This window comes from Ochotona princeps, chromosome 4 (genome assembly GCF_030435755.1).
Source record: "Ochotona princeps isolate mOchPri1 chromosome 4, mOchPri1.hap1, whole genome shotgun sequence".
Lineage (NCBI taxonomy): Eukaryota > Metazoa > Chordata > Mammalia > Lagomorpha > Ochotonidae > Ochotona > Ochotona princeps.
Window position 1 is genome coordinate 16,321,377 of NC_080835.1, and position 25,385 is coordinate 16,346,761.

At 55.7% G+C, this 25,385-nt stretch overlaps 1 protein-coding gene across 2 annotated transcripts; it reads left to right on the forward strand.

The window, feature by feature from the left end:
* Positions 1-765: 765 nt before the first annotated feature.
* On the forward strand, positions 766-15,058 carry CHST1 (carbohydrate sulfotransferase 1). 2 transcript variants are annotated; one of them, XM_058663127.1, is made up of 4 exons: positions 766-1,214; positions 11,510-11,602; positions 11,933-12,062; positions 12,910-15,058. In XM_058663127.1, exon 4 carries the CDS (start codon positions 12,952-12,954, stop codon positions 14,188-14,190), a length of 1,239 nt encoding a protein of 412 aa, XP_058519110.1. In that variant the 5' UTR covers positions 766-1,214; positions 11,510-11,602; positions 11,933-12,062; positions 12,910-12,951; the 3' UTR covers positions 14,191-15,058. The 2 variants fall into 2 exon arrangements, with proteins under 2 accessions (XP_058519110.1, XP_058519109.1); XM_058663126.1 differs by having other exon boundaries at positions 11,962-12,062.
* The last annotated feature ends 10,327 nt before the right edge of the window (positions 15,059-25,385 follow it).

The window sequence follows — 25,385 nt, forward strand, 5'->3', positions numbered from 1 at the left end:
AGCCAGTCACCCGTCCTCCCGCCGCAGACCTGGGGCCGCGGATCACAGGGCCCGGGACATGCTCATTGTTTTGGGCACAGAATGAAGGTCTAGGGCACTCTGCGGGGGGGTGGGGTGGGTGTCTCAGGTTGGCACAGGCACTGTGGCATCCTAACAGCTGTGGCGGAGGCTGTGGATCCCGCCCGTGGGGAGCGCCAGCCGCAGTCTGGCAGGGAAAAGGGGTGGGCGCGCAGGACGCTCAGCTGCAAACCCACCCTAAGGCTCCCCTAGGCTCCCCCGGTGCCTGCTCCCCCAGAAGGGCGGCTGAGAAGTCCAGGGGCGGGGCGGTAGATGAGGGCTGTGGTGTGGGTGGTGGGTCCCGCCCTAGTGCTGGCTGGGCAAGGGGGCACAAAAGGTCAGTGGGTCCTGGACCGCATTTTGGGACCCGGGGGCGTTTGCTTTGGCAGTCCCTCGGGCTGGGTGGGGGTAGAAGGGACCGGGCAGGGTGAGGTGGCCTGTGCGCAGCCTGCACCCTCCCTCTTGCCCGCAGCCCTCCCAGGGCCCGGGTGGGGGGCGTGGCTCCACGGCGGTGGGTGTTGTTGAGGGGGGTGTTGGCCAGTGCCAGCCTGTGGTGGGGGTGTCCCGGAGCGCTCGCTATCGGGGCTGCGAAGGGGTGGGGAGTCGGGGGCGGGCGGCAGGCGAGGGGCGGGCGGCTCGAGGGGGTGGAGCCGGGCCGCAGCAGCGCCCGTGGCTCGCTTGCTCCGTTATGTAGCCGCTGTTGCCGCCGCTGCTCCCAGCTGCCTCGGGGACGCGAGGCGAGTGCTCCGCGAGGATCCGGTGCCTGCGGCTGCTGCTCTACTCTGCTCCGGGCTGCGGGGTTGCAGGGCTGCGGGGCCTAGGGTTCTGATCCCCGCCCCCCATCCCTTCCCAATCCGGCACCTCTCCGATTCCCGCGCCCCGGCCCTCCTCCCCGCTCAGCCTCCGGAGAGAGGACGCTTTTGGGCTGCTGGAGCCTCCCGGGGCTCGCTTCCTGGGCCATGAAGAGGGGCCCTTGAGGGGCGCGCGGAGGCGGAGGAGGAGAAGCGGAGAGGAGGGGGGCCGAGGAGGAGGGCGCGGGAGGCGGAGGATGCCGCCGCCGCCGCCGCCACCCGTGGACCCCCGGCGAACCTGACTCCAGACCCGAGGATGGAGCCGGAACTGGGCGCCGCTGCGGCTCCCGGCGCGCCCCCGACCAGGTATCGGCCAGCTCCGCGGGCCCCCCTCCACCCCCCGGCGGGCGGGCAGGCAGGCAGGCAGGCAGGCAGGAGCGGACTCCACCGCAGCTGCCGGGAGGGGCGCGAGTGCGCTGGGAGACGCCCCTCGGCTCGGGGCTGGTGGCCAGCGGCAGTGCACCGAGGTCGGTGACGGGACCAGTGGCTGTGCTGCTGGCCCCAGGGCAGGGATGGGCGCTGGTGGCCAGGGAGTGCCGCGATCGCCCCGGCCCTCCCTGTCCGGCTGTGGGGAGGGCAGCAAAGTTGAGAGGTGCGGTGCCCCCCGCCCCAGTGCAGCGCACCCTGTGCCAACGAGCGCACCCGGGGTGGCTGCTCCGGGCTCACCATCCCGTCCACAGCCTGCCCCTGAGACCCCACGTCCGCCACTAACTTTGCAAACCCGGGCTGCACTCTGCAGGCTGGTGGTAAGGGGAGTCTTTTTACTCCTGCCTGGGGCTCTGACCCCGCATCCTTACCCAAGCACGCTGGGCGAGGAGGTGGGAGGATGGTACAGCCGGATGGCGCAGAGTTCCTCCCCTCCACGAGAAGCCAGAACAAACCCTTCTGCTGCTTTCCAGGGGGATTGGATCGGGGAGGAGCTTCTCTTGGGCTCCAGTGACCCAAGCTGGCTTTCGCAGTTCCAGCCCCAAGTGGTCCCCGCAGGCATGCTGTGGGTTCGAAGGCCAAGCTGCCCGAGGGAGGTGAGGGAGACGCTGGAAAGACCTCGCAGCGGGCACCGCAGCCTGGTTTTAATACCCCCACGCACCCTCATCCCTTAGCCATCCTGCCTTTTCCCCTGGCGAGGTTCCTAGGCTCCTGTGCTGCCGGCTTGCTGTGGTGGACTTGAAGTGCGTTTGGTATGAGGCTCCTCCAAAGGACAGGCTCAACCACTGACCAGGAGTAGAGACCGCGTCTGGGTGAAAGCTGTGCAGGGCCAAACCAGGGACCGGAATCCAGCCCAGGATTTTCTGCAGCGGGCCCTGGGGTGGGTGGGGAGGTGGCCCCCTGAACTGGGCAGGTGGCTGTTTTTTGGCAAAGCCACTGGACAAGCCAGTAGGGGTAAGAGGCACACAGTTGTTGAGCACAGTTCACAGGCACTGGCTGGAGCTTCAGGGATTCCTCCTTCTCAGGGTAGACTCAGGTGAGGAGGCCTTACCTGGGTAGGCCATTGGCAGGCTGGCAGGCTGGCATCCTGGGCTGGCAACACTCACAGGCGTCAGCGTGACCCTGTTTTCTTTTCCAAAAAGTGCTTTTCACCGTCATGACTCACAGGGCTGAATTCACCAGGGAGCTATCAGGCTTCCCACTGCTTGCATCCCCTCACCCTCTTGGGTCTCTAGGGAGCTGTTGGGGAAAGGGGGTGGGTGGGGGAATGGGAGGTGGACTTGCCCTTGGCCTGAGGCCCCTGTGTGCAGGAGCCTCACACTGCAAAGTTTCATCCCCCGCCCCATGCCCTTGCCACCACCCTCCACCCCTGCCTCGCTGCCTTCACCTGCTCTTGGCTACTCCTGCTACTCCTGGCTGAGGCCTGGCTAGCCATGGTGGAGAGAGGGGCAGAGGGACAGGAGGATGTGTCTGCTAAAGATCCCCCAAGCAGTGGGGCAGGGGAGGCTCTCTCTCGCTGAACACAGTCCTACCCCTACCCCTGCCCCCACCAAATCCACATTTCATTCTTTGCTGAATAGTTGATTAAAAGTCAAGCTCTTCTTGTAGATAGCTCTTCCTGGCCTCTCACACCCCCACCCCCTCACCCACAGCTCCTGGGCCCTTTAAGGCTTCTCTGCTCTGTAGGCCCCTCTTAGAAGAAGGGTGTAGGACCCTTTGTTCACTTTCTCCTCCTGTCTCCTCCTCTCCCCTAACTCCAGCTCCACAGGGCCTCAGATCCAGAGGAGGGGTGGTGCTGGTGGTGCCAACCCAGGGGTGTGTGGGTACCAGGTCTGTGCCAGAATGGGTCTCCCTTGAGTTCCATTGGAGGTAGGGAGGGGGTCCTTACCCCACCATGCTGGATTCTCCAGGCCCACCACATCCCCACCTGCCTCCTTTTTGCCCACTCTCTACTTTCCCAACTCTACTCTGCAACTGTGTGGGGAGGAGAGCATTGATATTCATAATCTGGTTCAGAGAAGGTCCCGAAGCCCTGAGTCACTGTATGGTTTCCATGGAAACAGACTCGTTGGGAGGACTCGGTGTAGCGCTGCGATGGGGATGGGGGTTGGGGAGGGGAGGGAAACCTTATAGTAAAATCCGGCACCACAAGTATGGACTGAAGGAGAGGCGCTGTGAGCTATGGCCAGGTGCCTGACCTCCCCTGGAGGAGGGGCACAGGCCCCCCTGGCGACCCGCTGGAGTGCTGTCCAGCAGCCCCTGACTGGGCCTTTGGGTTCCTGGCTACCATCCCATGCCTCGGTCTCCTCCTCTGTGACACAGGGCAGGGGATAGGTGGGAGGAAGAGTGTCTATCATGGGGGGTTACTATGGGGATAGCTTAGCCTGAGGCCATAGGAAGTATCAATTTTATGTCCTCCTTATGAGTTCCCCTACCCACTATGGGTACACCTATCTGGTGCCCAGTCCCAGCAGATGGGTCCTGCATCTTCCTGGGCTGTTGTCTTGTTGGAAGCATCCTTCGGCCAACCTCCCCAGTGGGAAGAGCCCCCGCCTCTTGCCTGCTGGAGCTTACCTATCCAGGAGTCTTAAAGGAATCAGTTCACCAAGTTCCCATGGCCAGGTGGCTTCTTGCCTTGGCTTCCCACCCTGGTTCAGGGTTCCTGTTGGCCCTGGAGCCTCTGGGGCTGGGACAAGCACCTCTCTGGTGGAGAGAAGAGGATGGGGTGGGGCAGGCCACTGTCCCTGATCTTACAGACTCTAGTTCACTACCTGGAGAAGCATCTCCCTGCTGGTGATCAGCTAAAATGATATCAAGAACCTTTCAGAAGGATGCTAACGGACACTACCTCTTCCCACCACCTTCCACTCCTTTTGACCCCCTCCCCCTGTCCCCGCCAGGTCACCCAGCCTGGCTATTACCTGCTGAACAATGATTGCCTGGCCAGCTGGGGTAGAAGCAAGGCTTACATGGGGAGATGTATGAAATGTGGGAGGCAGTAATGGTCCCTCCAGAGATTCCCTCCACAGCCCTGATCTTTCACACAGCCCATCCCCTCCCTCTTCTCTGAGATGAACTCCAGCTTCCAGCTTCCTGCAGCTGCCCCCTTCCCACCCATCGCTGGCAGGTGTCAGCCGCACAGCATCCTGTCAGCCCTTCCTTCTATTTTACAGATGGGGAAACTGAGATTCCTGAGGCCTGCTGGGGCTGGCCAGGAGCCAAGCCAGCTGGGACCCCTCCCGGCTCCAAGCCAGTCATGGGAATGCCCTCCTCCAGGCTCACCCAGCAATCTCCCCCACCACCCGGCCCGGCTCTCAGCTTCCTGCCAAGGCTTTACTCCCAGGGTCTCCCTGGACCGCTTTGCTGTTCTCATTGGTGTTCACAACACCTTCCAATTTAATATCCTCTGCAAATTTCATTAGCGGGCTGTTTACTCCCTCTCTCAGGGTCATTAATGAAGACGTTAGGTAAGATGGGACCCAGGCCCTGCTCCCCCACCCACTCCGCCTGACTCCCAAACACTGCTTCTCTGCCAGCCCCTGCTTCGCCCAATTCGTTCCCCTCACCAAGCACCCCGGGGACCTGCCCTCTCTTACTTGTAGGCCTCACGACAAGTGCTTAGGGCCAAGTCTGTTTGAATTAATTTTGTAAGATTACTTGAGGCGCTGTATCAAATGCTTTGCTAAAAATCAAGATATATTACCCTGCCTGCATTTCCTTCATCCACCAGGCTTGTAATTCTATCAAGAAAGCTATCAAGTTTGTCAGGCATGATTTGTTCTTTAGAAATCCCCACGGTGTTTTGTGGGGGCATGGGGTGCCTGCGCTTACTAAACATTTGGAAGCTCCTGCTGGGTGTTGACTCCTCCGTGAGAGCTGGGAGGCTGCAGGCTGTGGACCTTGCTGTCTCAGCCCTCCCGGTCCCTTCTCTTCCGCAACCCTGGCCCCCGGAGGGGTGAGGGCTCTGCTGGTGCTGGCTGGATTGTTTGGGATCTCCCTGAAGTTCCTGAGGGATGCTGGGGGCTACAAGCTGGGCCTTGGGGGAAGGAAGACCAGGGATGGGGGCGGGCCTGAACTATCCTCCAGAGCAAGTCCCACTCTGATGTCCTGAAGCTTCCAGGGATGGAGTGATGACCTAGGGCTGGTCACCCTGCTAATAATTGCTTTATGGGTGTATCTTCTTTAAGACTCTCACCTGTCTGAGGTGGGCGCGGCCTCCCCTGCAAGGTTGCCCAGGTGTGGGCTGAGCTGGCCAGGAGCTACAAGGGGTGAGGTGAGGCAAGCGTTTTTAGGGCTCAGGGTAGGTAAGAAGGAAACACTTAGGGAGAGCTTTAGCTCTCCGGGGATTGCACACACACAGTGCCTCAAGGCTGGAATTCAGTTCTCTGCCTCCTGCACTGCTGAGCTGGCTGGTCAAGGCAGTGACTTCTCTGGACCTTGGTCCCCTCCTTCACCTCCTAGGCTCATAGGGAGGATTGCCCCGATGGTGTGGTGTACACATTCCTGTGGGTGGCTGTATGCCCAGTGGGTGGGCCCACACTGTGTGTAAGACCCCAGAAGAGAGGGGCGGCAAAGTGAATCATGTTGCAAGGGGCATTTTTGGGACCAGCTGCAAGCTGGTGATGAGTTTAGGGGGTGGGAGGTGGGGCTTGACTGGGTTCAGAGCCCAATCCCTGTGCCCCATTCTATGCTCTGAGAACAGGTGGCAGTGAGCACCTGCTCCAGTGTCTTTCTGACTGTGTGCAATTTGGGTGTTGCTGGGCCCTGTTGCCCCACGGGGTGATTTTCATTCCAGCTGGGTAGGGAGAGCAACCCAGGGACTGGCCCAAGACCCACCTGGGGACCAAGGGGTCCCTCCCTGTACTCCCCCCCCCCCCCAACTAGGGACTTGTTCCTTGTAGATAGTGAGCAGGTACTTGATGAGCCATCATCTATATTGAGGGAGTGCCGAGGTCGAGGTGCCTAGGGAGTGGGCATTTGGTACCGCGGTGAAGCTGCTTCTTGGGACCCCTGCATCCCATATCAGGTGCCTGGAATGGAATCCTGCTGCCAATTGTGCTCCAGCTTCCTGCTAATTCACACCCTGGGAGACAGCTACTGATGGCTCAAGCTGGCACCCACATAGGAGACCCAGATGGAGTTTCTGGCTGCTGGCTTCGGCCTGGCCCAGCCCTGGCTGTTGTGGGCATTTGGGAGTAAATCAGTGGATAAAACGATTTCTCTCTCTCTTTTTTTATCCCTTTCTCTTTGTCCTTCTGACTTTCAAATAAATAAAAATAAAATAAGCTTAAAAAAATCTTGGCATCAGCATGTCCTGATGTCCATGGTGGTCACCTGGGCTCTGATGTCCCCTGTTCTTCCCCTTTCTGGGACCGAGGATAGCTTAAGTTCCCAAAACTGAGTTTGAATCCCGGCCTCACTGTGGGCTGCCTGGACACAGCTGGCCGGTCTACCTGCTTGGGCAGTCTACCTGAGAGAGGCAGCCCTGGCACCTGGCACCTGGTACCCTGGTGTGTGGGGGGACCATCCCTGGCTTCACTTCCAGTAGCTCCTCTATCCTTTTATTTGTTTACCTATTTAGCTTGCTTGAAAGAGAGGTTGAGACTTGCTTTGCTTCCCAAATGCCTTCAACAGCCATGACCTGGTGGAAACCTGGAAGTCAAGAACTCAATCCAGGTCTCCCAAGGGGGTGGGAGGGACCCAGCGCCTTGAGCCATCACCTGTGGCCTCCTTGGGTGCAAATTGGCAGGAAGCTGGGGTTGGGAACAGAGTGGGGACTTCCACATGACTCAAGTGGCCAGCTTTACTGCTGGGCCAACTATCTGCCCCTTCTCTGCCTAACCTGAGGTCTCAGTCCCTCGGCCCCTTGCAGGTGGCTGGCAAGACAGTCAGCTCCTTCCCCAAGCAGGGCACGCCTCTGCAGCTGCCTGCGCTCTCCCCCTTGTTGATGTTTTCCCATCCTGGAAGTTGGGAGGATGGGAAGAGAGGCCCTGGGGTCCAGCGGGCGGGGCCTCGGTACTGTTGTGGCTGCACAGGGTTGTGGGGGCGGGAGGAGGGAGTGGCGGGGGCGCGGAGACAGGAAACCGAGGCCTTTCCGCCTATCACAGGCCTGACTGAGACAGGGAACCAGGCCTGTGACTCATCCCTCCCTACGACAGGAACCGGGCACACTGGGGCCGTGTGTGGGGCCAGCAGGCCAGCTGTTTGCCCACTTGCCAGGAGCCCCCAGGAGGGTGAGGCCTGTAGGGGGAGGTAATAAGGGGAGGGGGAGGAGAGAGATCAGGGCACGGCTTGGAATGCCTCAGTAGAGGAAGCCTATGGCCTCAGTTTTCCCAGTCACTACCAGGGCCACTAAGGGTGGCGTCCTCGAGCAGTCCCTGCACGCCATACTTTTGGCTCCTTCTCCACCAGCAGCCTGTTATGTGGCCAGCACTGGCAGTGCCTGCAAGCCTCTCTCCCCAGCTCATGGCTCAGGATCCCCTGGTGCTTCTGGAGTTAGGTGCTGGGTGGCAGGATTCAAACCCAATCCCATCCTACCGTCCAGCTGCCACCACAGGCTGCCCCCCTCCCTGGTGCCTGTGGACAACTGCTCAAGGATGCTTGGGATACTCAGAGGACACCCCCAGGGGCTGTGGCTGGGCTGGGCTGGGGCACTTGGGAACCCTGGAACTGGTATACAGAGCTCATCAGACCACGCTCCCCACCTCTGCCACCACACACACCCCTAGAAGTATGCTGTAGGCCATGCCCCCAGGAAACCTGTCCTACCATTTTAGTGGGTGTGACATCTGGAGGGTGGTCTATACAGGGGGCTCCCCAGGAGTCCCTCTAGAACTCCTGGGCTGGACTGAGTACACAAAAACTTGTGACATCTTTCCCTTTTCCCTTTGGCTGCTGGGAAGCTCTGAGCCCTTCGTATAGCTGGCCAGTGGCTTGAGTTTTATATGCGCAGCTGATTCTTGACTCTTGCAGACTTTTCGTACCCTTGCTTATTTCTTCCCTTGCCTTGTCCCCCCTCCCCTCTTAAGAAGAAAAAAAAAGCCACCCCCTGCTGCCTTATGTGTTTTTTAGCCTTCACTGAACCAGCATCTGGAGCAGATGAGCCCTGGTTCCTGAATACCCTGGATAATGCATCCCCTGCTCTGCAGGCTCCACCCCAGAGGCCTGCACCTCCTCCCTCCCTGCCCGGTGGCCCTGCCCCATCCTGTCCTTGGGACCCCAGCACCTTGGGGCTCATCCACCCTGGTCCAGTCCCCATCATACTCCACTTCCTTGCACTGATCTTTCTCCCATCCATTTCAGCTTTTCTCAAAAGGTTATTATTATTATTGTTGTGGGAGGGGTCTCACGGGAGGAAAAGTCTGTTGTCTGTTGGGTGTCCCCTGCCACTCCACTGCCTCACCCTCCCGCAGTCTGCACCTGTCCTTAGTGGCACACCTTGGCAGAGAGCCCCATTCAGGGGAAAAGGCAAGAACTTCAGCCCCGGGCTCGTAGAAGTAGGGGACAGGTGAGCTGGTTTGTGGTGCCCTGGGCATAGGCTGTGAGGAGAGGTGCAGTGAGGTGCCAATGGCTCCTTACGATCTGTCACCTCTCCAGCTTTGGGTGGTGTGACTTCTTGGTGTCCCCCTACTGACCCAGGAAGCTCAGTGTGAACTGCTCCCCACCCCGACCCCAGGGGCCCGGCCCTCTCCACCCTCTCTGAGGGCACCTGCCGTCCCCAGCTCACTCCAGATTCTGCCGCTGGTGGCTCGGCATACATGAGTGTGCACACGTGTGTGTTCACAGCCCCCCTCTTTTGGAAAACCACAAGTGGCAGGCTTTCACACGCATGTAGAGCTCAGTCATCCCACATCTTGGCTGGCTATCCCGTGTTACCTTTTGTGAGCCTTTTCATGGAACCTTTCCTGATGGAGTCCTGGGGGCAGGCCCCCGGGGGGTCGGGGAGGCTGTTGGGCAGGGGTGTCTGTGCGTGGCCTTCAAAAGGTCCAAGAATGTTGTAGATCATGTGTGGAAAAAGAGAGACTGTGTTTCCAACGGGGGCTGTGGCCGGGTGGGATTCAGAGCATTCCCATGCTCAGAGCCGGCAGGATCCATGGAAAAACCCAGGCGCAGAGAGGCGAGGGGGGGGGTGAGTCCAAGGTCGCCGGCCCGAGGAAGGCAAAGGCTGTGCGGGCTCTTCCTGCCTGAGGCATTCCGTTCAGGGTGCCTTCCCCTGCTGGAGCGGATGAGACCCGGGAGGTGGCCTGGCCTGGCCGCCTGTTGCTGCTTGCTCGGCCCAGCCGAGGAGGGGAGGGGCGTGCGCCTTCACAACTCGCCGCATCCTGCGACCTCGCTTCCCGCTGCAGCCCAGCAGGGCCGCGGACTCCCAGCTCAGAGATGCACGGCCCAGAGGCCGCGCTGCCGGGGATGGCCACCGGAGGGCAGCAGAAAAGCCACTGCGGTGGTCCAGCCCACGACGCCGGTCCCCCGAGGAGGAGGCGGCAGAGGGGCGACAGGAAAACAGGAGGCGTGGGTGGACAGAGGCCCTGGCTGAGTGAGTGCTCCCCCAAGACAGAAAGCAAGCCAGACATTTACTAGTGAGAATATGTACTGATCGTTGATCAGCGCTGTTCTCGCTGTTCTGTTGACTAATTAGTCCTCACAGTACCTTTGTTAAAACTCGCTTCTGCCAGAGAGATGAAAGAATTGGTGCCAGCGTTCCCCCCAGCCAGTGACTAATTGGATCAAGCTCCACAGGGCTGGTTCCAGAGCCCACGAGTGCATCCCAGCTAAAACCGTGTATGGGATATACAATTCAAAGCTAAGTTTACTTTGGTGCCCAAAACTTTGAAAGTCTCAGCATAGGAGAGATCTTCAAACAGCGCATGGAAAATGTATACTATGGAAAACCTATGCTTGGATTTCAGGAAAAAAAAAGGTTTTGCACCAAAAATGCACTTGACTTTTTGAAACCACCTTGTAGCTGGGGCATACATCTGCTGAATGCCAGGGGGACCGGCCCCAGCTCAAGCTCTCAGCTTTGCATTTATAGCAAGTCGGGGGTATGCAGGGGCCTGGCTCTGGAGTTTGACCAATGCAGGGATTGCTGAAACCTGAGCTTCCTCCTGCGACTGAATGCAGTACCCTGGTGGGACCTCTGAGAACCACCACCCGGCTTGGAAGATGAGGCCCTTGAGGAGTCTTTGGCAGTGGCCCTGGCCTTGGGGTCTCTGGTTTCCAGGGCAGATGCTTCTTGCATACCAAGGACATTTGGCCAGCCTGGGGCCCAGCTCTGCCAGGCTTCCAGGAGAGCAGGGAGACCGCCAGGAGAGCCCGGCTTCCCCCATCCGCCCATTCCCACACCCTGGCCTTGCCCTCCCCTGCCTGCCTGTGGCCGGACCTTTGTCCCCGGTGGCCAGACTGTAGCTACATGGTGGAGCTGAGTGTCACTTCCTCTGGGGTTTGTCACCTTCAGTGACATCTGAGCCAGCAGCAAAGCAGCAGCCCCCAGTCCAGGACTTGACTTGTCTCTGGGTGGAGGAGTGGGCTGGATGGCAAGATGCCAACCCTCCCTCTGCCTCTACCCCACCCCCGGCTTTTTTTTTTAAATCAAAATCCTGCAGTGAATTGTAGTTTGGCCAGTGGGATCCCAGGGTCAAGTTGAAGACTGTAGGGGTTCTGTTTCCCACACTGGTGGGGATGGGAGGAGTGTCCTGATGGTGGTTAGGGGAGAAGGGGAGACTCTTTGGGCTGGGATCCTGGCTCCGCCCATTCCCTTGTGGGCTGAGCTTAGAAGCCTTGGAACAGCCACGGTCTGTCTGTCCGTAAAATGGGGCACTATGAGGGCAAAACGAGCTGATGCCTGCACAGCAAGGGCATGCCCAGTTCGCACATGTCTTCCTGGTCGTCGTTTCAACTGTGGTGCCAAGAACAGCAGCCCAGCCCGCACTGTCCACCTGCAGGATGCTGTGTTCTTCTGTTGACATGGCTTTGCTGCTGAACGAGGGCTGCTTGACAGCGCTGGGGGAACCTACCAGGTGAGGGTTTAGCAGGCTTTTCGATGATTCCAGGACAGACTTCCCGAAGTGCTGACAGGTGCTGAGCAGCCCACGGTTCTGTGCTCTGGTCTCCATAACCACTGCCAACAACATCAAGGTCAGGAGTGCACCCTGGCCCACTGCTGCCTTGCATTTCAGGTAGTTGGCCTCCTCCTCCGTGCAGTTGGATGAAGTCGCTCACTCCCTCCCTGGCCATCCTTCCAGAGCTGACCTTGGACCTGGAGACCTGGGGTGAGCTCCCCTATTCTTGCCCACCTCCATTATCCCTGTCTTGGGCAGGGAGGAGTGGACATTACTGAACAAGTTGAACTGTAAAAGGCCATGCTTTCTTCATTGCAGAATCCATCTGGGCTGTGCTTGGGCCATTACTCAGCCCTGGTGTGGGCAGAGACACCATGCCTCTTTAGGATGAATGGGTGGATTAGATGGGTTAGAACTTAGGGGCGGGGTCAGAGCAGGCACCAGGTTACCTATAGTTGGTGGGCGTGGGGTGGGGGATAGGCAGAACCCTCACTGCCTGGTTCTAGGGGGCAGGGGCACATAGCCCAACCTTATCCTCAGAGCTCCACCCTTCTTTCTCCTTCCTGCAGTCTGCTGACCATAGGGCTGCTGAACAGGCTGGAACCACAGGCTAGGCCCAGACACGACGCAGGTGCCTACAGACTCCGCCACTCGGAGCCGACCCTTTTTGGTAAGTGGTTGACTTGCCCGTGGTAGTCCAGTGCCCTGCCCCACCTTGGGGCCTGCCAAGATGCTCAAGTCGGCTCCTTGCTCTGGGTCCTTCCTGTTCCCCACCCCCAGCCTCATTCCCAACCCCCTTTTGTGCACACAGAGAATACAGGGCTAGAGATGGAGCCCCAGGGGACTGGCCAGGCCTTGTCTCCCTGGGCTAAGACCTTTGCAGGCCAGTTCACTCGGTGTTGTTGGGGATTGGTTGGCTCAGTGGTCAGAGCAGACTCTGGGGCCGGGGGAAGGGATGCAGCAGATGGACTCTCCGTCTATGCAGGAATCCAGAGGCTCACATCTCAGGGTGGGTGGGTACGGAGGGGGGGGGACGGTGCACACATGGGGTCCCCTTCCCCAGCCCAGCCCAACCCAGCCCTTGGTGAGTAGTTCCTTCCTGCCCTGGGGCATGGGCTGGGCAGACAACTGTCAGGGATCCTTCCTCTGTCTGGTGGTGTGCGGGTGGAGTGGTGGGGGGCAGAGGATGAAAGGGATGAGTGGGAAAGAGCCACTGTAATCACTTGGGAGAGCTGGTGGAGACATGCAGTCACAGGGTAGGCTGAAGTGTAGGAACTGGGGGTCCCCCTTAAGGAACTCAGAACTTCACAGGGAAGCCTCTGCAGCCAGTGTAGGTAAGACCCCTCAGGGAACAGGGCGTCTGAGGTCTCTTGCTGTGTGTCTGAGCAGTGATCAGGGTGTGTGTGTGTGTGTGTGTGTGTGTGTGTGTGTGGCGGGGGTGGGGGAGCACCCTGGGGAGCAGGCCAGCATCCCAACCCCCGGGGCAGGTACCTGACCCCAGCCACCTGTGTCTGCAGCCCTTGAGCCGTGCAGAAGCAGCCCCATGAAGGTGCCCAGCCATGCAATGTTCCTGGAAGGCGGTCCTCCTCCTCGCCCTGGCCTCCATAGCCATCCAGTACACGGCCATTCGCACCTTCACTGCCAAATCCTTTCACACCTGCCCGGGGCTGAGTGAGGCCGGGCTGGCCGAGCGGCTGTGTGAGGAGGGCCCCACCTTTCCCTACAATACGTCCCGCAAGACCCACATCCTCATCCTTGCCACCACACGCAGCGGCTCCTCCTTCGTGGGTCAGCTCTTCAACCAGCACCTGGACGTCTTCTACCTGTTTGAGCCCCTCTACCACGTCCAGAACACACTCATCCCACGCTTCACCCAAGGCAAGAGTCCCGTCGACCGGCGCGTCATGCTAGGAGCCAGCCGAGACCTCCTGCGCAGCCTGTATGACTGCGATCTCTACTTCCTGGAGAACTACATCAAGCCGCCGCCCATCAACCACACCACCGACAGGGTCTTCCGGCGTGGGGCCAGCCGGGTGCTCTGCTCGCGTCCCGTGTGTGACCCACCCGGGGTGTCCCCCGACCTCGTCCTGGAAGAGGGGGACTGCGTGCGCAAGTGCGGCCTGCTGAACTTGACTGTGGCCGCAGAGGCCTGCCGTGAGCGCAGCCATGTGGCCATCAAGACGGTGCGCGTGCCGGAAGTGAATGACCTGCGGGCCCTGGTGGAAGACCCCCGGCTCAACCTCAAGGTCATCCAGCTGGTCCGGGACCCTCGCGGCATTCTGGCATCTCGGAGCGAGACCTTCCGTGACACGTACCGGCTCTGGCGCCTGTGGTACGGCACTGGCAGGAAGCCCTACAATCTGGACGTGACACAGCTGACCACGGTGTGCGAGGACTTCTCCAACTCCGTGGCCACGGGCCTCACACGACCCCCGTGGCTCAAGGGCAAGTACATGCTGGTGCGTTACGAGGACCTGGCCAGGAACCCCATGAAGAAGACAGAGGAGATCTATGGGTTCCTGGGCATCCCTTTGGACAGCCACGTGACCCGCTGGATCCAGAACAACACGCGGGGCGACCCGTCCCTGGGCAAACACAAATATGGCACCGTGCGAAACTCAGCGGCCACGGCCGAGAAGTGGCGCTTCCGCCTCTCCTATGACATTGTGGCCTTCGCCCAGAATGCCTGCCAGCATGTGCTGGCGCAGCTGGGCTACAAGATGGCCACCTCGGAAGAGGAGCTCAAGAACCCATCAATCAGCCTGGTGGAGGAGCGGGACTTTCGCCCTTTCTCGTGACCACTGACCCTGGGGGTGGGGCTGGGGGTGGGCACGTGGGAGGCTGGGGGACCAGGAGGTTTTGATACAATGGATGGGACCGTTTCTAACTGTTGCCTTACTACCCTGCCTCCACCCTGCACCCCACCCCACGCCCACTCCCCCAGCCCCCCTTTTTTTTGCCTCTGGAATTTGCACTATGTGGAGGGGGTGGGGAACGTGGGGGGCTCACGAAGTCAGAGGGTATCTCCCATGGACTTCCCCCACCCCCACCTCGTGCAGTCCAGCTCAGAGGCGGAGTCTGCATGGGGACCATGGTGATGTTTACAAGCACCCTACTGGCGTGTACATAGGCGCCCCACGGGGAGTGGCACCTGCCAAGACACTGAGCCTGGGGGACTCCCCCTTTGCACTGTCTTCCTTCCCGGAGGTCTGAGGATAGAGAGAAAAGGGGCAAGGCCTGTCTCTCTCCCTCTGGCAGGAGTCACGTGCTACCCTTCCGCCTTTCCACCTCCTACTCCCACAAGTGTGGAAAAACTGCCCACCCGCCCCTGCCCTTGCCTGCCTGCCTGCCTGCCTGCCGGCCAGCAGGCTTTTACTGTGAGGTGAACGTGACCTGTCCGTTTTTTCCAGTCTGTGGTGATGCTGTCTGGGTCTTGTGGCTGCTCCTTCCCCCCACCCCTCCGGGAACCTGCCCAGTCTTCTGGAGTTTCTGATTGATTGTTGTTTTTTGGGGGGGATGGGTGGGGTGGGAGGGGTGGGAGATCCATCATTGATCCTTCTTTGTGCCAAAAAGAAACAAAGCAAAACACGCGTGGGTCAGTTTGCTAAATGAACATTGAGATGCTTTATTTGTGTGTTCTGTAAATAAAAGAGTGCCATAGTAACACTCGGGTGTGACGGTGTTCTGATGGGGCCAGAACAAGCCTGGGGTGCTCGAGGGGTCTGGGTGCTCCGGAGGTCTGGGTGCTCCTGGCTTTGGAGGAGGAGGAGGAAGAGAAAGGGAGGGGGACTTCTCTGGCAAGCCTGCCCTTCAGAACTCCTTTGTCCCCGACCTTGAGGATTTGCTGGAACCAGAGACCCCACAGTGCCGTTGTGGCATGGATGTCAAATGGGGCGATAGGAGGTAAGGTTGTGTCAGATCCTGGGGTCCCTTCCCTGTCCCAGGGGCCACCATAGCTGTGTCTGGGCTGCTCAGGGCAGTGGGTGCACCTCTGTGGGGTATCCACACTGGTGGGATACCTGTCAGGCCCACTTCCCCTCCTCTCCTCGGTAGTCCAGTGGGCCCCTGTGAACAGCAGCTGCAGTTCTTAAGCCACGAGAGTAGCTGTCTACCCTCTGTCTCCAGGGTGGCTGGGGTCCTGGCGTTGTGGCCTGGTGGTAAGGGTAAGGTGGTGGTGGGGGGGACTGGTTGGTCGGAAGAAGGGCTTCCTGAGGAAATGGGGGCACAGCAGCTGGAGCAGAGCTGTAGCTAGTGGTAGCTTCCTTGAGGAACCTTATCTGCTTAGGATTTTTTTCTTTTTCCGGTCTCGGTTTACAGTGGTAAAATACACATTGCCTACCATCTGCTGTCTTCACCGTTAGCTAGTGCATAATCCGTTAAAGCTCTGATAGTGCAGTGTGACAACTGCAGCTGGCTGTCCCCAGAGCTCTGTCCAGCTTGCATACCTGGAGCCCTGCCCCCAGGAAGCACCAGCTCTGCATTGCCCACTCCTCTGCCGCTGGCAATCCTACAACTTCAGATATCCACTCTAAGTGGCATGGTACAGTAGGCGCACTTGTGTGGCAGCTCATCTCACACAGGTGACGTCCCCAGGGTCAGAATTTCCTTCTTTCAAAGCTGAGTAACAGCTGGTAGTATGGATGTAGGGAGCTGAGCCATTTACCTCTCTCTCGCTGGATGCTTGGGCTGCTTCTGTGTTTGGGAAACAGTGCTTCCGAGAACACAGGTGCACAAACTTCTCTTGGAGAACTGGCTTGTGAGTGGGATTTCTGGGTCTGCTAGCAGTTTGGTTCCTGGTGTTTTGAAGAGTTGCCATCTTGTTTCATTTCACAGTTCACCCGGTGGTGCATAAGAGCTTTAAGCTCTTCAAGCCCTTGCCCACATGCGCTCTTGTCTGCTTTTCCTTCCTTCCCTTCTTTGATAGTAGTTGTCTGAATGGGTAGGCGTGAGAACAATAAGTTGCTTTCTTTTGTTCTCACTTGAAGTGCATGAGCGATTTGTGTTGAGTGTGGTGGTTCCCATGGGGGCCCTGGCCTTTGGGTGCTGTTGCTGCTCCATCTCTCTAAGGTGTTGCCTTTGGCTTTGCGGTCCAGGATGGTTTGCCAGGCATTGAGAAAGAGAAAGATGAGAAATGGGGGTACACAACTATGCACATCCCTGAACCTAGAATCACTTGCATTCATGTCTCATTGGCCAGAATCTGGTCACGTGGCTTAGTTGCAAAGAAGGCTGGGAAATGTAGTCTTTTATCTGGGAGGCTGTAAGAGTTAAGGTGGCTGATGGGTCTCAAGCCGATCGTCTCATCCTGGGACACACATTTCTCTTTTGCAAAAGGGAGACCACTTGTACCAGAACAAGGAAGCTGGTTTGGAAGATCCCTGGGCCTTATTTATTTATTTATTATTTTAAATTAGCTCTTGGTTCATAGGAGCTGTTCTTGACTGTGGAAAGAAAGTCAGATGGTCAGTTGGCTTTATCCTGGCATAAGTGTCTCACTCAGCACACCTGACTGCCTGTCCTGGCTGCTCTGGAACACATGCTCCAATAGAGGCCACAAGTGGGGCTGTGCACCTGTCCCCCAAGCAACACCCTTCCCTTTGCCCTCTAGTTGCTCTGTTGTGAGTTGGTTCTTGAGCCGCAGGTGCCGTGTGTATGTATGTGCGTTGGCTTCGTGTTGGAACGGAGAAACATTGGAGCCCTGGAAGAGTTGGGAAGGATTATATCTTGTGTCCTCCAGGCAAATGCTGAGGTTGGAGACGTTAACGGAGTTGGCTGGATTATTCCAAAGATGGACTCCTCCCTTCTTTCTTCCATTTCCTTGAGTCTGCCTGCCTCCCCTAGGTGTGGGTACTAAGGCCACAGACGTTCTTTTAAGAGCCACTGTCTGGTGGAGGCAAACAGACAGATAGATGGCCCAGTTGTAGGCAGAGCATAGTAGCCACAGGGTGTCTGTTCAAAGGCAGGCCTGTTCCCCACAATGACTTGGTCCTAGAAATAGCGAACTGCAGCCTTATTCCTCTAAGTGTCCCTGGGCTTGCAGCTTAGACAGGCGAAGGGCTCTTTTGGGTGGTGGTGCCTGCCCTGAGTCTAGGGGCTAGCCCTGTGGAGGAATGCGAGATCCATGTTCCATGTTGAGGGAGGAGCAGGTGCAGAAACCCAGAGTGAGGAAGGCTGGGGACATGTGTGGCCACGTGGACTGTGGAAAGGCGGTGTGGGCAAGACCAGGCCTTCCCAAGCTTGGATGTTTTGTCAGTTCTCTAAGGGAAATTGGCCTATCAGGGGATTTAAGGCCAAACCCACAAGACAGAATCACAAGCGAGAAGAGGGCTTGACAGATAAAGGATAAAGACCAGGCTTTTGGAGTGTTCGTTAAGGCCTCGGATGTGCTGGCTCGCTCCCTCCCTCCTCTAGCCTCCTCCTATGCCAAGCTCCCCATTCACCCTTCCTTCCCTGGGCTTCCTTCTTTTTTCTGATTCCTAGATGACACTGGGCAAGATTGTGGAGTTACAGCACCCGCTGTTCATACCTGCTGGTAGTCACATCGCTGGCTGCCGTTCTCCTACGCGGACGCGGAGACGAAAACACTGCTCGCTGTGGCCACTGGGCAGTCGCAAGGGCAGCTATGCAAAGAACAGGCTTTGGCACCTGTCCTTCCTAGCTGCCTCTTGGACCTACCATGGGAAGGGAGTCCAGAGGAGCTTGCTGGAGATGGAAAGGTTGTAAGGTGAAGAAGTGGTCATTAGCCAGCCAGTTCCGCTGCCTGGCCATGATGAAGGTGCCTGAGTGAGGCTCAGTCAAGGTCAATCACAGTCTTCCTCAGACCACCAGGATGAACCTGCTCACTTTTCTGATCATGACACTGTGGGTTGAAAATGGTTGCTTGTTTTGTCTTTTTGGGCTTATGTATTTTGTTTGAGAAGGGTTGTGGGGAGAAACAGACAGAGAAGAGAGAGACCTTCCATGTACTCCCCAAATGGCTGCAATTGCCAGAGGTGGTCCATGCCAATGTCAGGATGCTGGAACTACCTTCAGGGGAGGGGGGAGCAACAAGTTTTGACTCCTGAGACAGCCACTGTTTTCCCAGGCTGGTGCTAGCATGTCCCAAGAGATTGTGCTGAGTTTTGTCCCCAGGGTACCACTTCCTTGCCCCAAGTTCAGTCCAACTGACTCCACCCTCCAACATGCTGGTCCTGTTTCTTTGTTGCCTTGCCATCTCCTGCCTTGTCACTTGTTAAACCTCTAAGGCTCATACTGAGAGAGAGAGAGAGAGAGAGAGAGAGAGAGAGAGAGAGAGAGAGAGAGAGGCAGGCAGGCAGTGAACAGGTGTTTTTGGACAAATCCTCCTCTGACTCACTCACTTCTTGTTGCAGCTGCTTCCTGCCGCACACAGACATGGCTTTCTAGACTGGAAGTCACGGTCAGAGCGCCACATAGCCAGGACTGCCCCTTTCCTGCCCCCAGCTCCCACTCCTTCTGTGTTATGTATGGATACTCAGGGCCTGGAGAGTGAGGAGTAACTTCCTGACCTTGTCCATTAACTCGAGGCCCCTTTCTCACTGTGGGTCTGGGTTCAGGTGTAGCCATTCCTTTTTGTTGTGGGCTTCCGTCATTTGTATGCCACCACCTGTTCATCCTGGTTCTGCTCCTTGAAAGCCACAAAGACTTCCAGCTTCCCTTCCTTGGTATCCCAGGGAGCTCGCTGGGCCCCACTTCCTGTCATACCAAGAGAATATTGTCCAGGAACAGACTTGGCCTTCCTGGTCCATGGCCTTCTTGGAAAGATCCCTTGCCGAGAAGGGTTTCTCCCAGCAGGAGTGGCTTTCCTTGCGGGGCCAGGAGCAGATGGGGAGGAAGTCTCTTCTCACAGCCAGTGGGAAGGTGCACGAGTTTCAGCTTCCAGAAGTTGCAAAACAGGATGAATGCAGGTCGTTCCCCCAACCTCCCCTCTGCCAGGCAAGTGATCCGGGCCTACCAGGGAGTCTGCCTCCATTAGCCGAGTGGTTGCTACTGTGGGGTTTGGATCTGTGTGTGGGTGCATGTTGGGAGTCCGATTGGCCAGAGTGGCCTGTAGCCTTCTGCCCAGGTCACACATGGGGTCGTGGCAAGCCTTCTCTGACTTCCAGTTCCTTCAGCAAAACACTGACCTTGCCACCCAGTTCATCTCTGCTTCTGGGATTTGCCCCCTGCTGCTAATTCGTGATTGAATCAAGAACCATTTGGGAGCCGTTGGGATATCAGAGTTCTGGATTCCATTCTGTGGTCTTGGGCACTCCACTTCACCCTGCTGAGTCTCCATGTTCTCATTTATAGAGAGCTCATTGTCAAAGCACACCTGGCTCCAAGGGCTACCAGCAAGGCTGCTTATGGCTGGATATTTAGGTTTGTAGAGTGCTGCTTGGCACAAAAGTACCCAGCCTCTGCCTCCACCACCACCACTATTGTTATCATTAATATCATCATCATCATTGTCATCATCATTGTTGTTGTCTTACTGCACCTAGCAAAGGTGCCTGGAACATGGCAGTCATTTAGCTAACATGTGTTGAACAAGTATGTTTTCGGTGAGCTCTTCAAGTTGGAGTTGCTGCCACCATGCACAAAGTCACCCCTGAATGATACAACTCAGCAGACAGAGCAGTTCCCTTAGTAGCAAAGGCCTAGAGCCAAGGGACTTGTTCAGGGAAGGGAAGAAGAGACAGATGGGAGGCCCATAGACTGATCGCTGAGCATGGGGAAAAGATGGCCTTCTGGCGGGCTCTAGGTAGGAGGGCTGGCCTGGTGGAACAGAAGTTGGCTGCCTTTCTCTGACTACAGGCCCAAGATTCTGGAGCAGCAGCTTCTGGGGTGGCTCATGCAGGCTGCTCAGCCACCCCTCTGGGCAGGCCACACGGGCTTGCTCAAGGCGTTTGCTTCCAGGAACTGTCCCCATTCACAAAAGATCCCATTCAGTGAGGAAGCCTGAACATCTCCCTTCCTGTAGAGGCGCAGGGAAATCCGGTGCCTAAGAAACCTGGCGATGGAAAATCTAGGCTTTTTTTCATGGTCGATCCCCTAGGTTTCCCTGGGCAGGGCTGCTGGGAGCTGCTGGCTAACCACACCCAGCTGCTGGGAGCTTTTCCTCTGGCACGCTCCGGCAGTCACGCGTTTAGGCAACAATGTCTTCTCTCTGGATTGCTTCCTGCTGGCTTCCTTCCTTAGCAACACCTCAACCCTCAGCAATGTCACACTGGTCTTGGGGCTGGCCTTGGAGTGGAGGTCCCTCCTCAAGGGTTGCAGGGAGGCAATGACAGAAAGACAGGGGACCCCGGGCTGGAGACCCCTGCAGTCATGCTCTTCTTGGAGCCCTCCTTTGCTGGCTGGCGCCTGGATGTATCAATGGAGGAGTGTTTTCTGCAGAAATGAGCTGTGCATGGGCCGCGGATGTGTGGGAAGTCAGCTTTGGTGCAGCAAGCCAACACCTCTCCTCGTGTCACCAACACAAACTATGATGACTCCTGGGATTCCTGAGAAAGGACTGAGGATTGAGTGGTTTCCCTGCAATGTCCTGGGATTTTTTTTTTTTTAATTCTTTGTAATTTTGAGCCTGTGTTTGCAGCTTTGTCTCAAACTGGGCTAGGCTGCTTGTGACCTGCACCTTTTGCACAGGGAAGTGTTCTGCTTACCTTAGCATGCTCTTGGTAACAGCAACCTGGCGGCTCTGGCCCACTTTGCTTAGGTTTGCTTGATTTATGGTTCCAGCTTACAGTCCACATACAAGCCTGGCCACGTCCAGTGCATTTATACTTTCAGACTTATTTGGAGCTTCTTGTTTGCATCACCAGCCATGTCATTTCTTAACTCCTGCTTCGATTCCATCTTTCTTACCTCTGTAATTAGAAAATTATTTGTCTGTGTATGCCCCTTTAGTGGTAGACTTAAAAGTAAAAAATTCCTCTCTCAGTTTATCCAAGTCTAAAGGTAGTCAATCATTGGTACCTTTCTTCTGGAAACTACATTACTACATGTTAATTTCTTAAATTTTATTTTTGATGATATTTACATAATTGAGAGGGATGGACGTTCATGTGAGCCACTGATTAGGGTGGAAAGCTCGAGGAATGGGGGAAAGTGGATGAGACAATTGTTTTTATTTTATTCCTTCCTGTATCTGGAGGAAGGGAGGAGAGAAGGGGAGAGAGCTGTATCCAGCATCCTAACTGCATCAGTACCTGGGCATGTGGGACGGCCACTTAGTGTCACCCAGGGTCACCGATATGGAGCGTATTCCAAGAGTGCTACTTAAGTGGCTTCATAGTTCGGAGGTGGCATTGATTTTGTTGCTCCAAGGTTGAGGAAATCCTTCCAAGTTCCATTGGCTGACATAGTCTACCTTAGAGTCTCCAGTTGCCCAGATACTTGCTGTCAAAGCTTGACCGAGAGATTAGTCCAATTTGTTTTGCCCTCTATGATACTAAATGTCCTCTGCAGACCTCAACGGACTGTCATGTCTCTCATGTGCATCTGGGCATGCCATCCACTGCGTAAGCTTCAGCAACCAAGGAGACTCAGTTCTGACAGATGCACTCCACAGTCAGACTATAGATCCTGTGATTTTCCCTGTGGTTGGAGTTTTAAGACCAGTGGTCCAGTTAGAGGGGTCCCCAAAGAAATGGTGACTCCAAACCTGACTCCTGTGTGTGCCAGCCAGTGCATGGTCCAGTCCAGTCTGTCTCCCACATCAGCCTACACACACACTGGTGGTTGCAGTTGCTGGGTTAGTTCTGTCTCCAGCCCCATCTCATATGCAGACCAACAGATGCTACAGCCCAGCCTAACCCTGCCCATCACACACTTGGCCCTTATACACACCAGTGGGAACTGCAACCTAACTGACTTGACTCCCAAAACACCCCGCCAGGTCTTACCCCAGCCAGTATGTGCAGCAGACTGGTCCAGTTGATCTCACATCCCATTCAGTTCTTGTACACATCAGTGGATGCTGCAGCTTAGCACAGCTCAACTAACCCCATTGTCTAGCCCATAATTACGCCGGTGGATGCTACCGCCTATCTAGTCAGTCCACTCTCAGCCCTGATTCTCATGCTTACCGGTGAGAACTATAGCCCATTAGAGAGGTGCTTATGGTTTTCCTACTAAGCCTACTTCCAGCCCCAGATCTTACACTTTCCAGGTGGTTCTGTGGTCTAGCTGGACAGGACTTGCCCCCATTCCAGTACTTGCTGGCTGATGCTGTGACAAATACTGACAAGCCTGCTTACTCTCTGGATCATGAATGCATTAGTGGATACAGTAGCTGAGCCCTGTCCCACTCTCCCCCAATCCAGTTGACATGCGGGCCAGTGGGTGTTGCAGCCTTGCCCAGCCTGATCTGCCCCAAGTCCCATCTCTCATGTTCACCAGTGGGAGCACACACTTTAGTTTCATTCACCTTCTCTTAAACTTCCATGTGTTACCATGATGCAGTTCTTTAAAATATATATTTATTTCACTTATTTGAAAGGCGAAGAGAGATAGAGGGATCTTCCATCCACTGGTTCACTTCCCAAATGACTACTGGGCCAGACCAAAGCCAGGAGTCAGGTGCCCCTTTTTACATTGGTTCTAGGAGTCCAAGCACTTCGGCCATCTTCCACTGCTTTCCTAGGCACATTAGCAGTGAGCTGGATTGGAAGTGGAGCAGCTAGGACTTGAACTGGCACCCACATGGGATGTTGGCATCACAGGTGACAGCTTTAGCTGCTGTGCCACAGCACCCCATCTGGTGCAGTTTTTAAACTAATACATTACACATAGTCTTTTATTTTTTGTAAATAGCATGCTTCATTGCAGGATAATTTGCACACAATACAGTTCAGTCATTAAAATAGATTAAATTATATTTAATTTGAAAGAGAGGCAGAAAGAGACAGAGAGATGCACTGGCTTATTTCTCAAATGTCTGCAACACCCTGAGCTAGGCCAGGCCGAAGCCAGAACCCTGGGACTCCATATGTGTCTCCCACTTAGGTAACAAGATCCCAGGCATTTGAGTCATCACCTACTCTCTCCCAGGGTATGCATTGGTAGGAAGCTGGATTGGAAGCAGAGCCATACAGTCTGATAGGAGATCTGGGCTTCCTAAGTATTATTTTCATCACTGTGCCAGAAATTTATGCTTGAATTAATTGATTTTAAGTATACTGTACTTATTTATTTACAGGGAGAGAGAAAGAGAGAGAGAGCGGGGGGAGAGGAGAGATTTTCCATCTGTTGCTTCACTCCCCAGATGACTGCAATGACCAGAGCTGGGCCAGGCTAGGAGCTTCTTCTGGGTCTCCCACTTGGGTGCAGGAACCCCAAGCACTACGCAGCATCTTAACTGATAGACTAACCTCATTCCCCAAGTACACTGATGGAGAGATTTGGATAAATATAGCATTATGCGATCACTGCCACAAAAGATGTAGGCTGTCTTCAGGACTGGCATCGTGGCACATCAGGTTAACCTGCCGTTGGTAACACCAACTTCCCACGTGGCTGCTGATTTGAGTCCTGGCTGTCTCACTTCCTATCCAGCTCCCTACCAGTGCACCATGGAAAAGAGTAGAAGGTAGCCCAAGGGCTTAAGGCCTTGCACACACATAGAAGACCCAGATGCAGCTCTCGACACCCAAGTTCAGACTAGCTCAGCCCCAGTTGTTGTAGCTATTTGGGGAAGTGAACTAGTGAGTCTCTTTTCCTCTCTCTGTGTAACTTTACATTTCAAATACATGAACAAAAAGATCTATAGAATCTGTCAACCTCCCAAACTCCCTGTGGTCCCTTAGGGCACATCTCCTTTCTTCATTCCAGACCTTGGCAATCATTGAATGACTACTGTCTGTAATTTTGATTTCACTGCTTCTTGTATTTTCTCTGCTTGGCTTCCTGTGCCAGTGTAGCCCGTTGTGCCTGGCTTCCTGACTTGGAAGTTCCTTGGCTCAACTGTGTCGGATGTGCTGTGATTTGAGCATCCTCCGTTCCTTTGTGTCAGGTCTGAATTTCCACATGGGATCACTCCCCTTCTGCCTGCAGAGCTTCACTGAACATTTCCTGGGGTGCCGGATGACTGATGGTAAATTCCCCTAGATTTTGTGTGTCAGAAAGTCTTCATTTTCGCCTCTATATTCTCAAAGGAAGTTCCTCTGGATCTAGAATTCCACACTGATAGTTTTTCTTTCAGCACAAAAGTTTTTGCTTTGTTGTCTCTTGTCTATGTTATTTTTTAAAATAAAGATTTATTTTTATTACAAAGTCAGATATACAGAGAGGAGGAGAGACAGAGAGGAAGATGTTCTGTCCGATGATTCACTCCCCAAGTGACCGCAACAGCTGGTGCTGCACCGATCCGAAGCTGGGAACCAGGAACCTCTTCCGGGTCTCCCACACTGGTGCAGGGTCCCAAAGCTTTGGACTGTCCTTGACTGCTTTCCCAGGCCACAAGCAGGGAGCTGGATGGGAAGTGGAGCTGCTGGGATTAGAACCGGCGCCCATATGGGATCCTGTTGCGTTCAAGGCAAGGGCTTTAGCCACTAGGCCACGCCGCCAGGCCCCTATGTTATTTTTTAAATTAGAAATCTGATTCTTGTACCTTTTGGCTAGTTATGTAATAGGGCTATTCTCCAGCTGCTTTTGGGGTTTCTTTGTATCACTGGTTTTTAGCAGTTTCAGTTATGATGGGCTTTGCTGTATTTTTCTTAACCTGTATCCTGCTTGAGGTTCATTGTGTCGTTTGTATTTGTGTGTTTATAGTTTCTTTTAAACCTAGAAAAATTTCAGTCACTTTCCTTCAAATACACATATTTTTTCTGTTCTTCTGCCTGCTGCACCTGATTCTCTAATTCTGCACACTTTGGTTTCCTTGCCCGTGTTCCATATGGGATTGGGCTTTTGTCTGTTTTTTCCCTCAGAATTTCCCCTGTCCATGTCCACTTTGACTAGTTTCTTATACTTTGTTTTCAAGTTGACTAGTTGT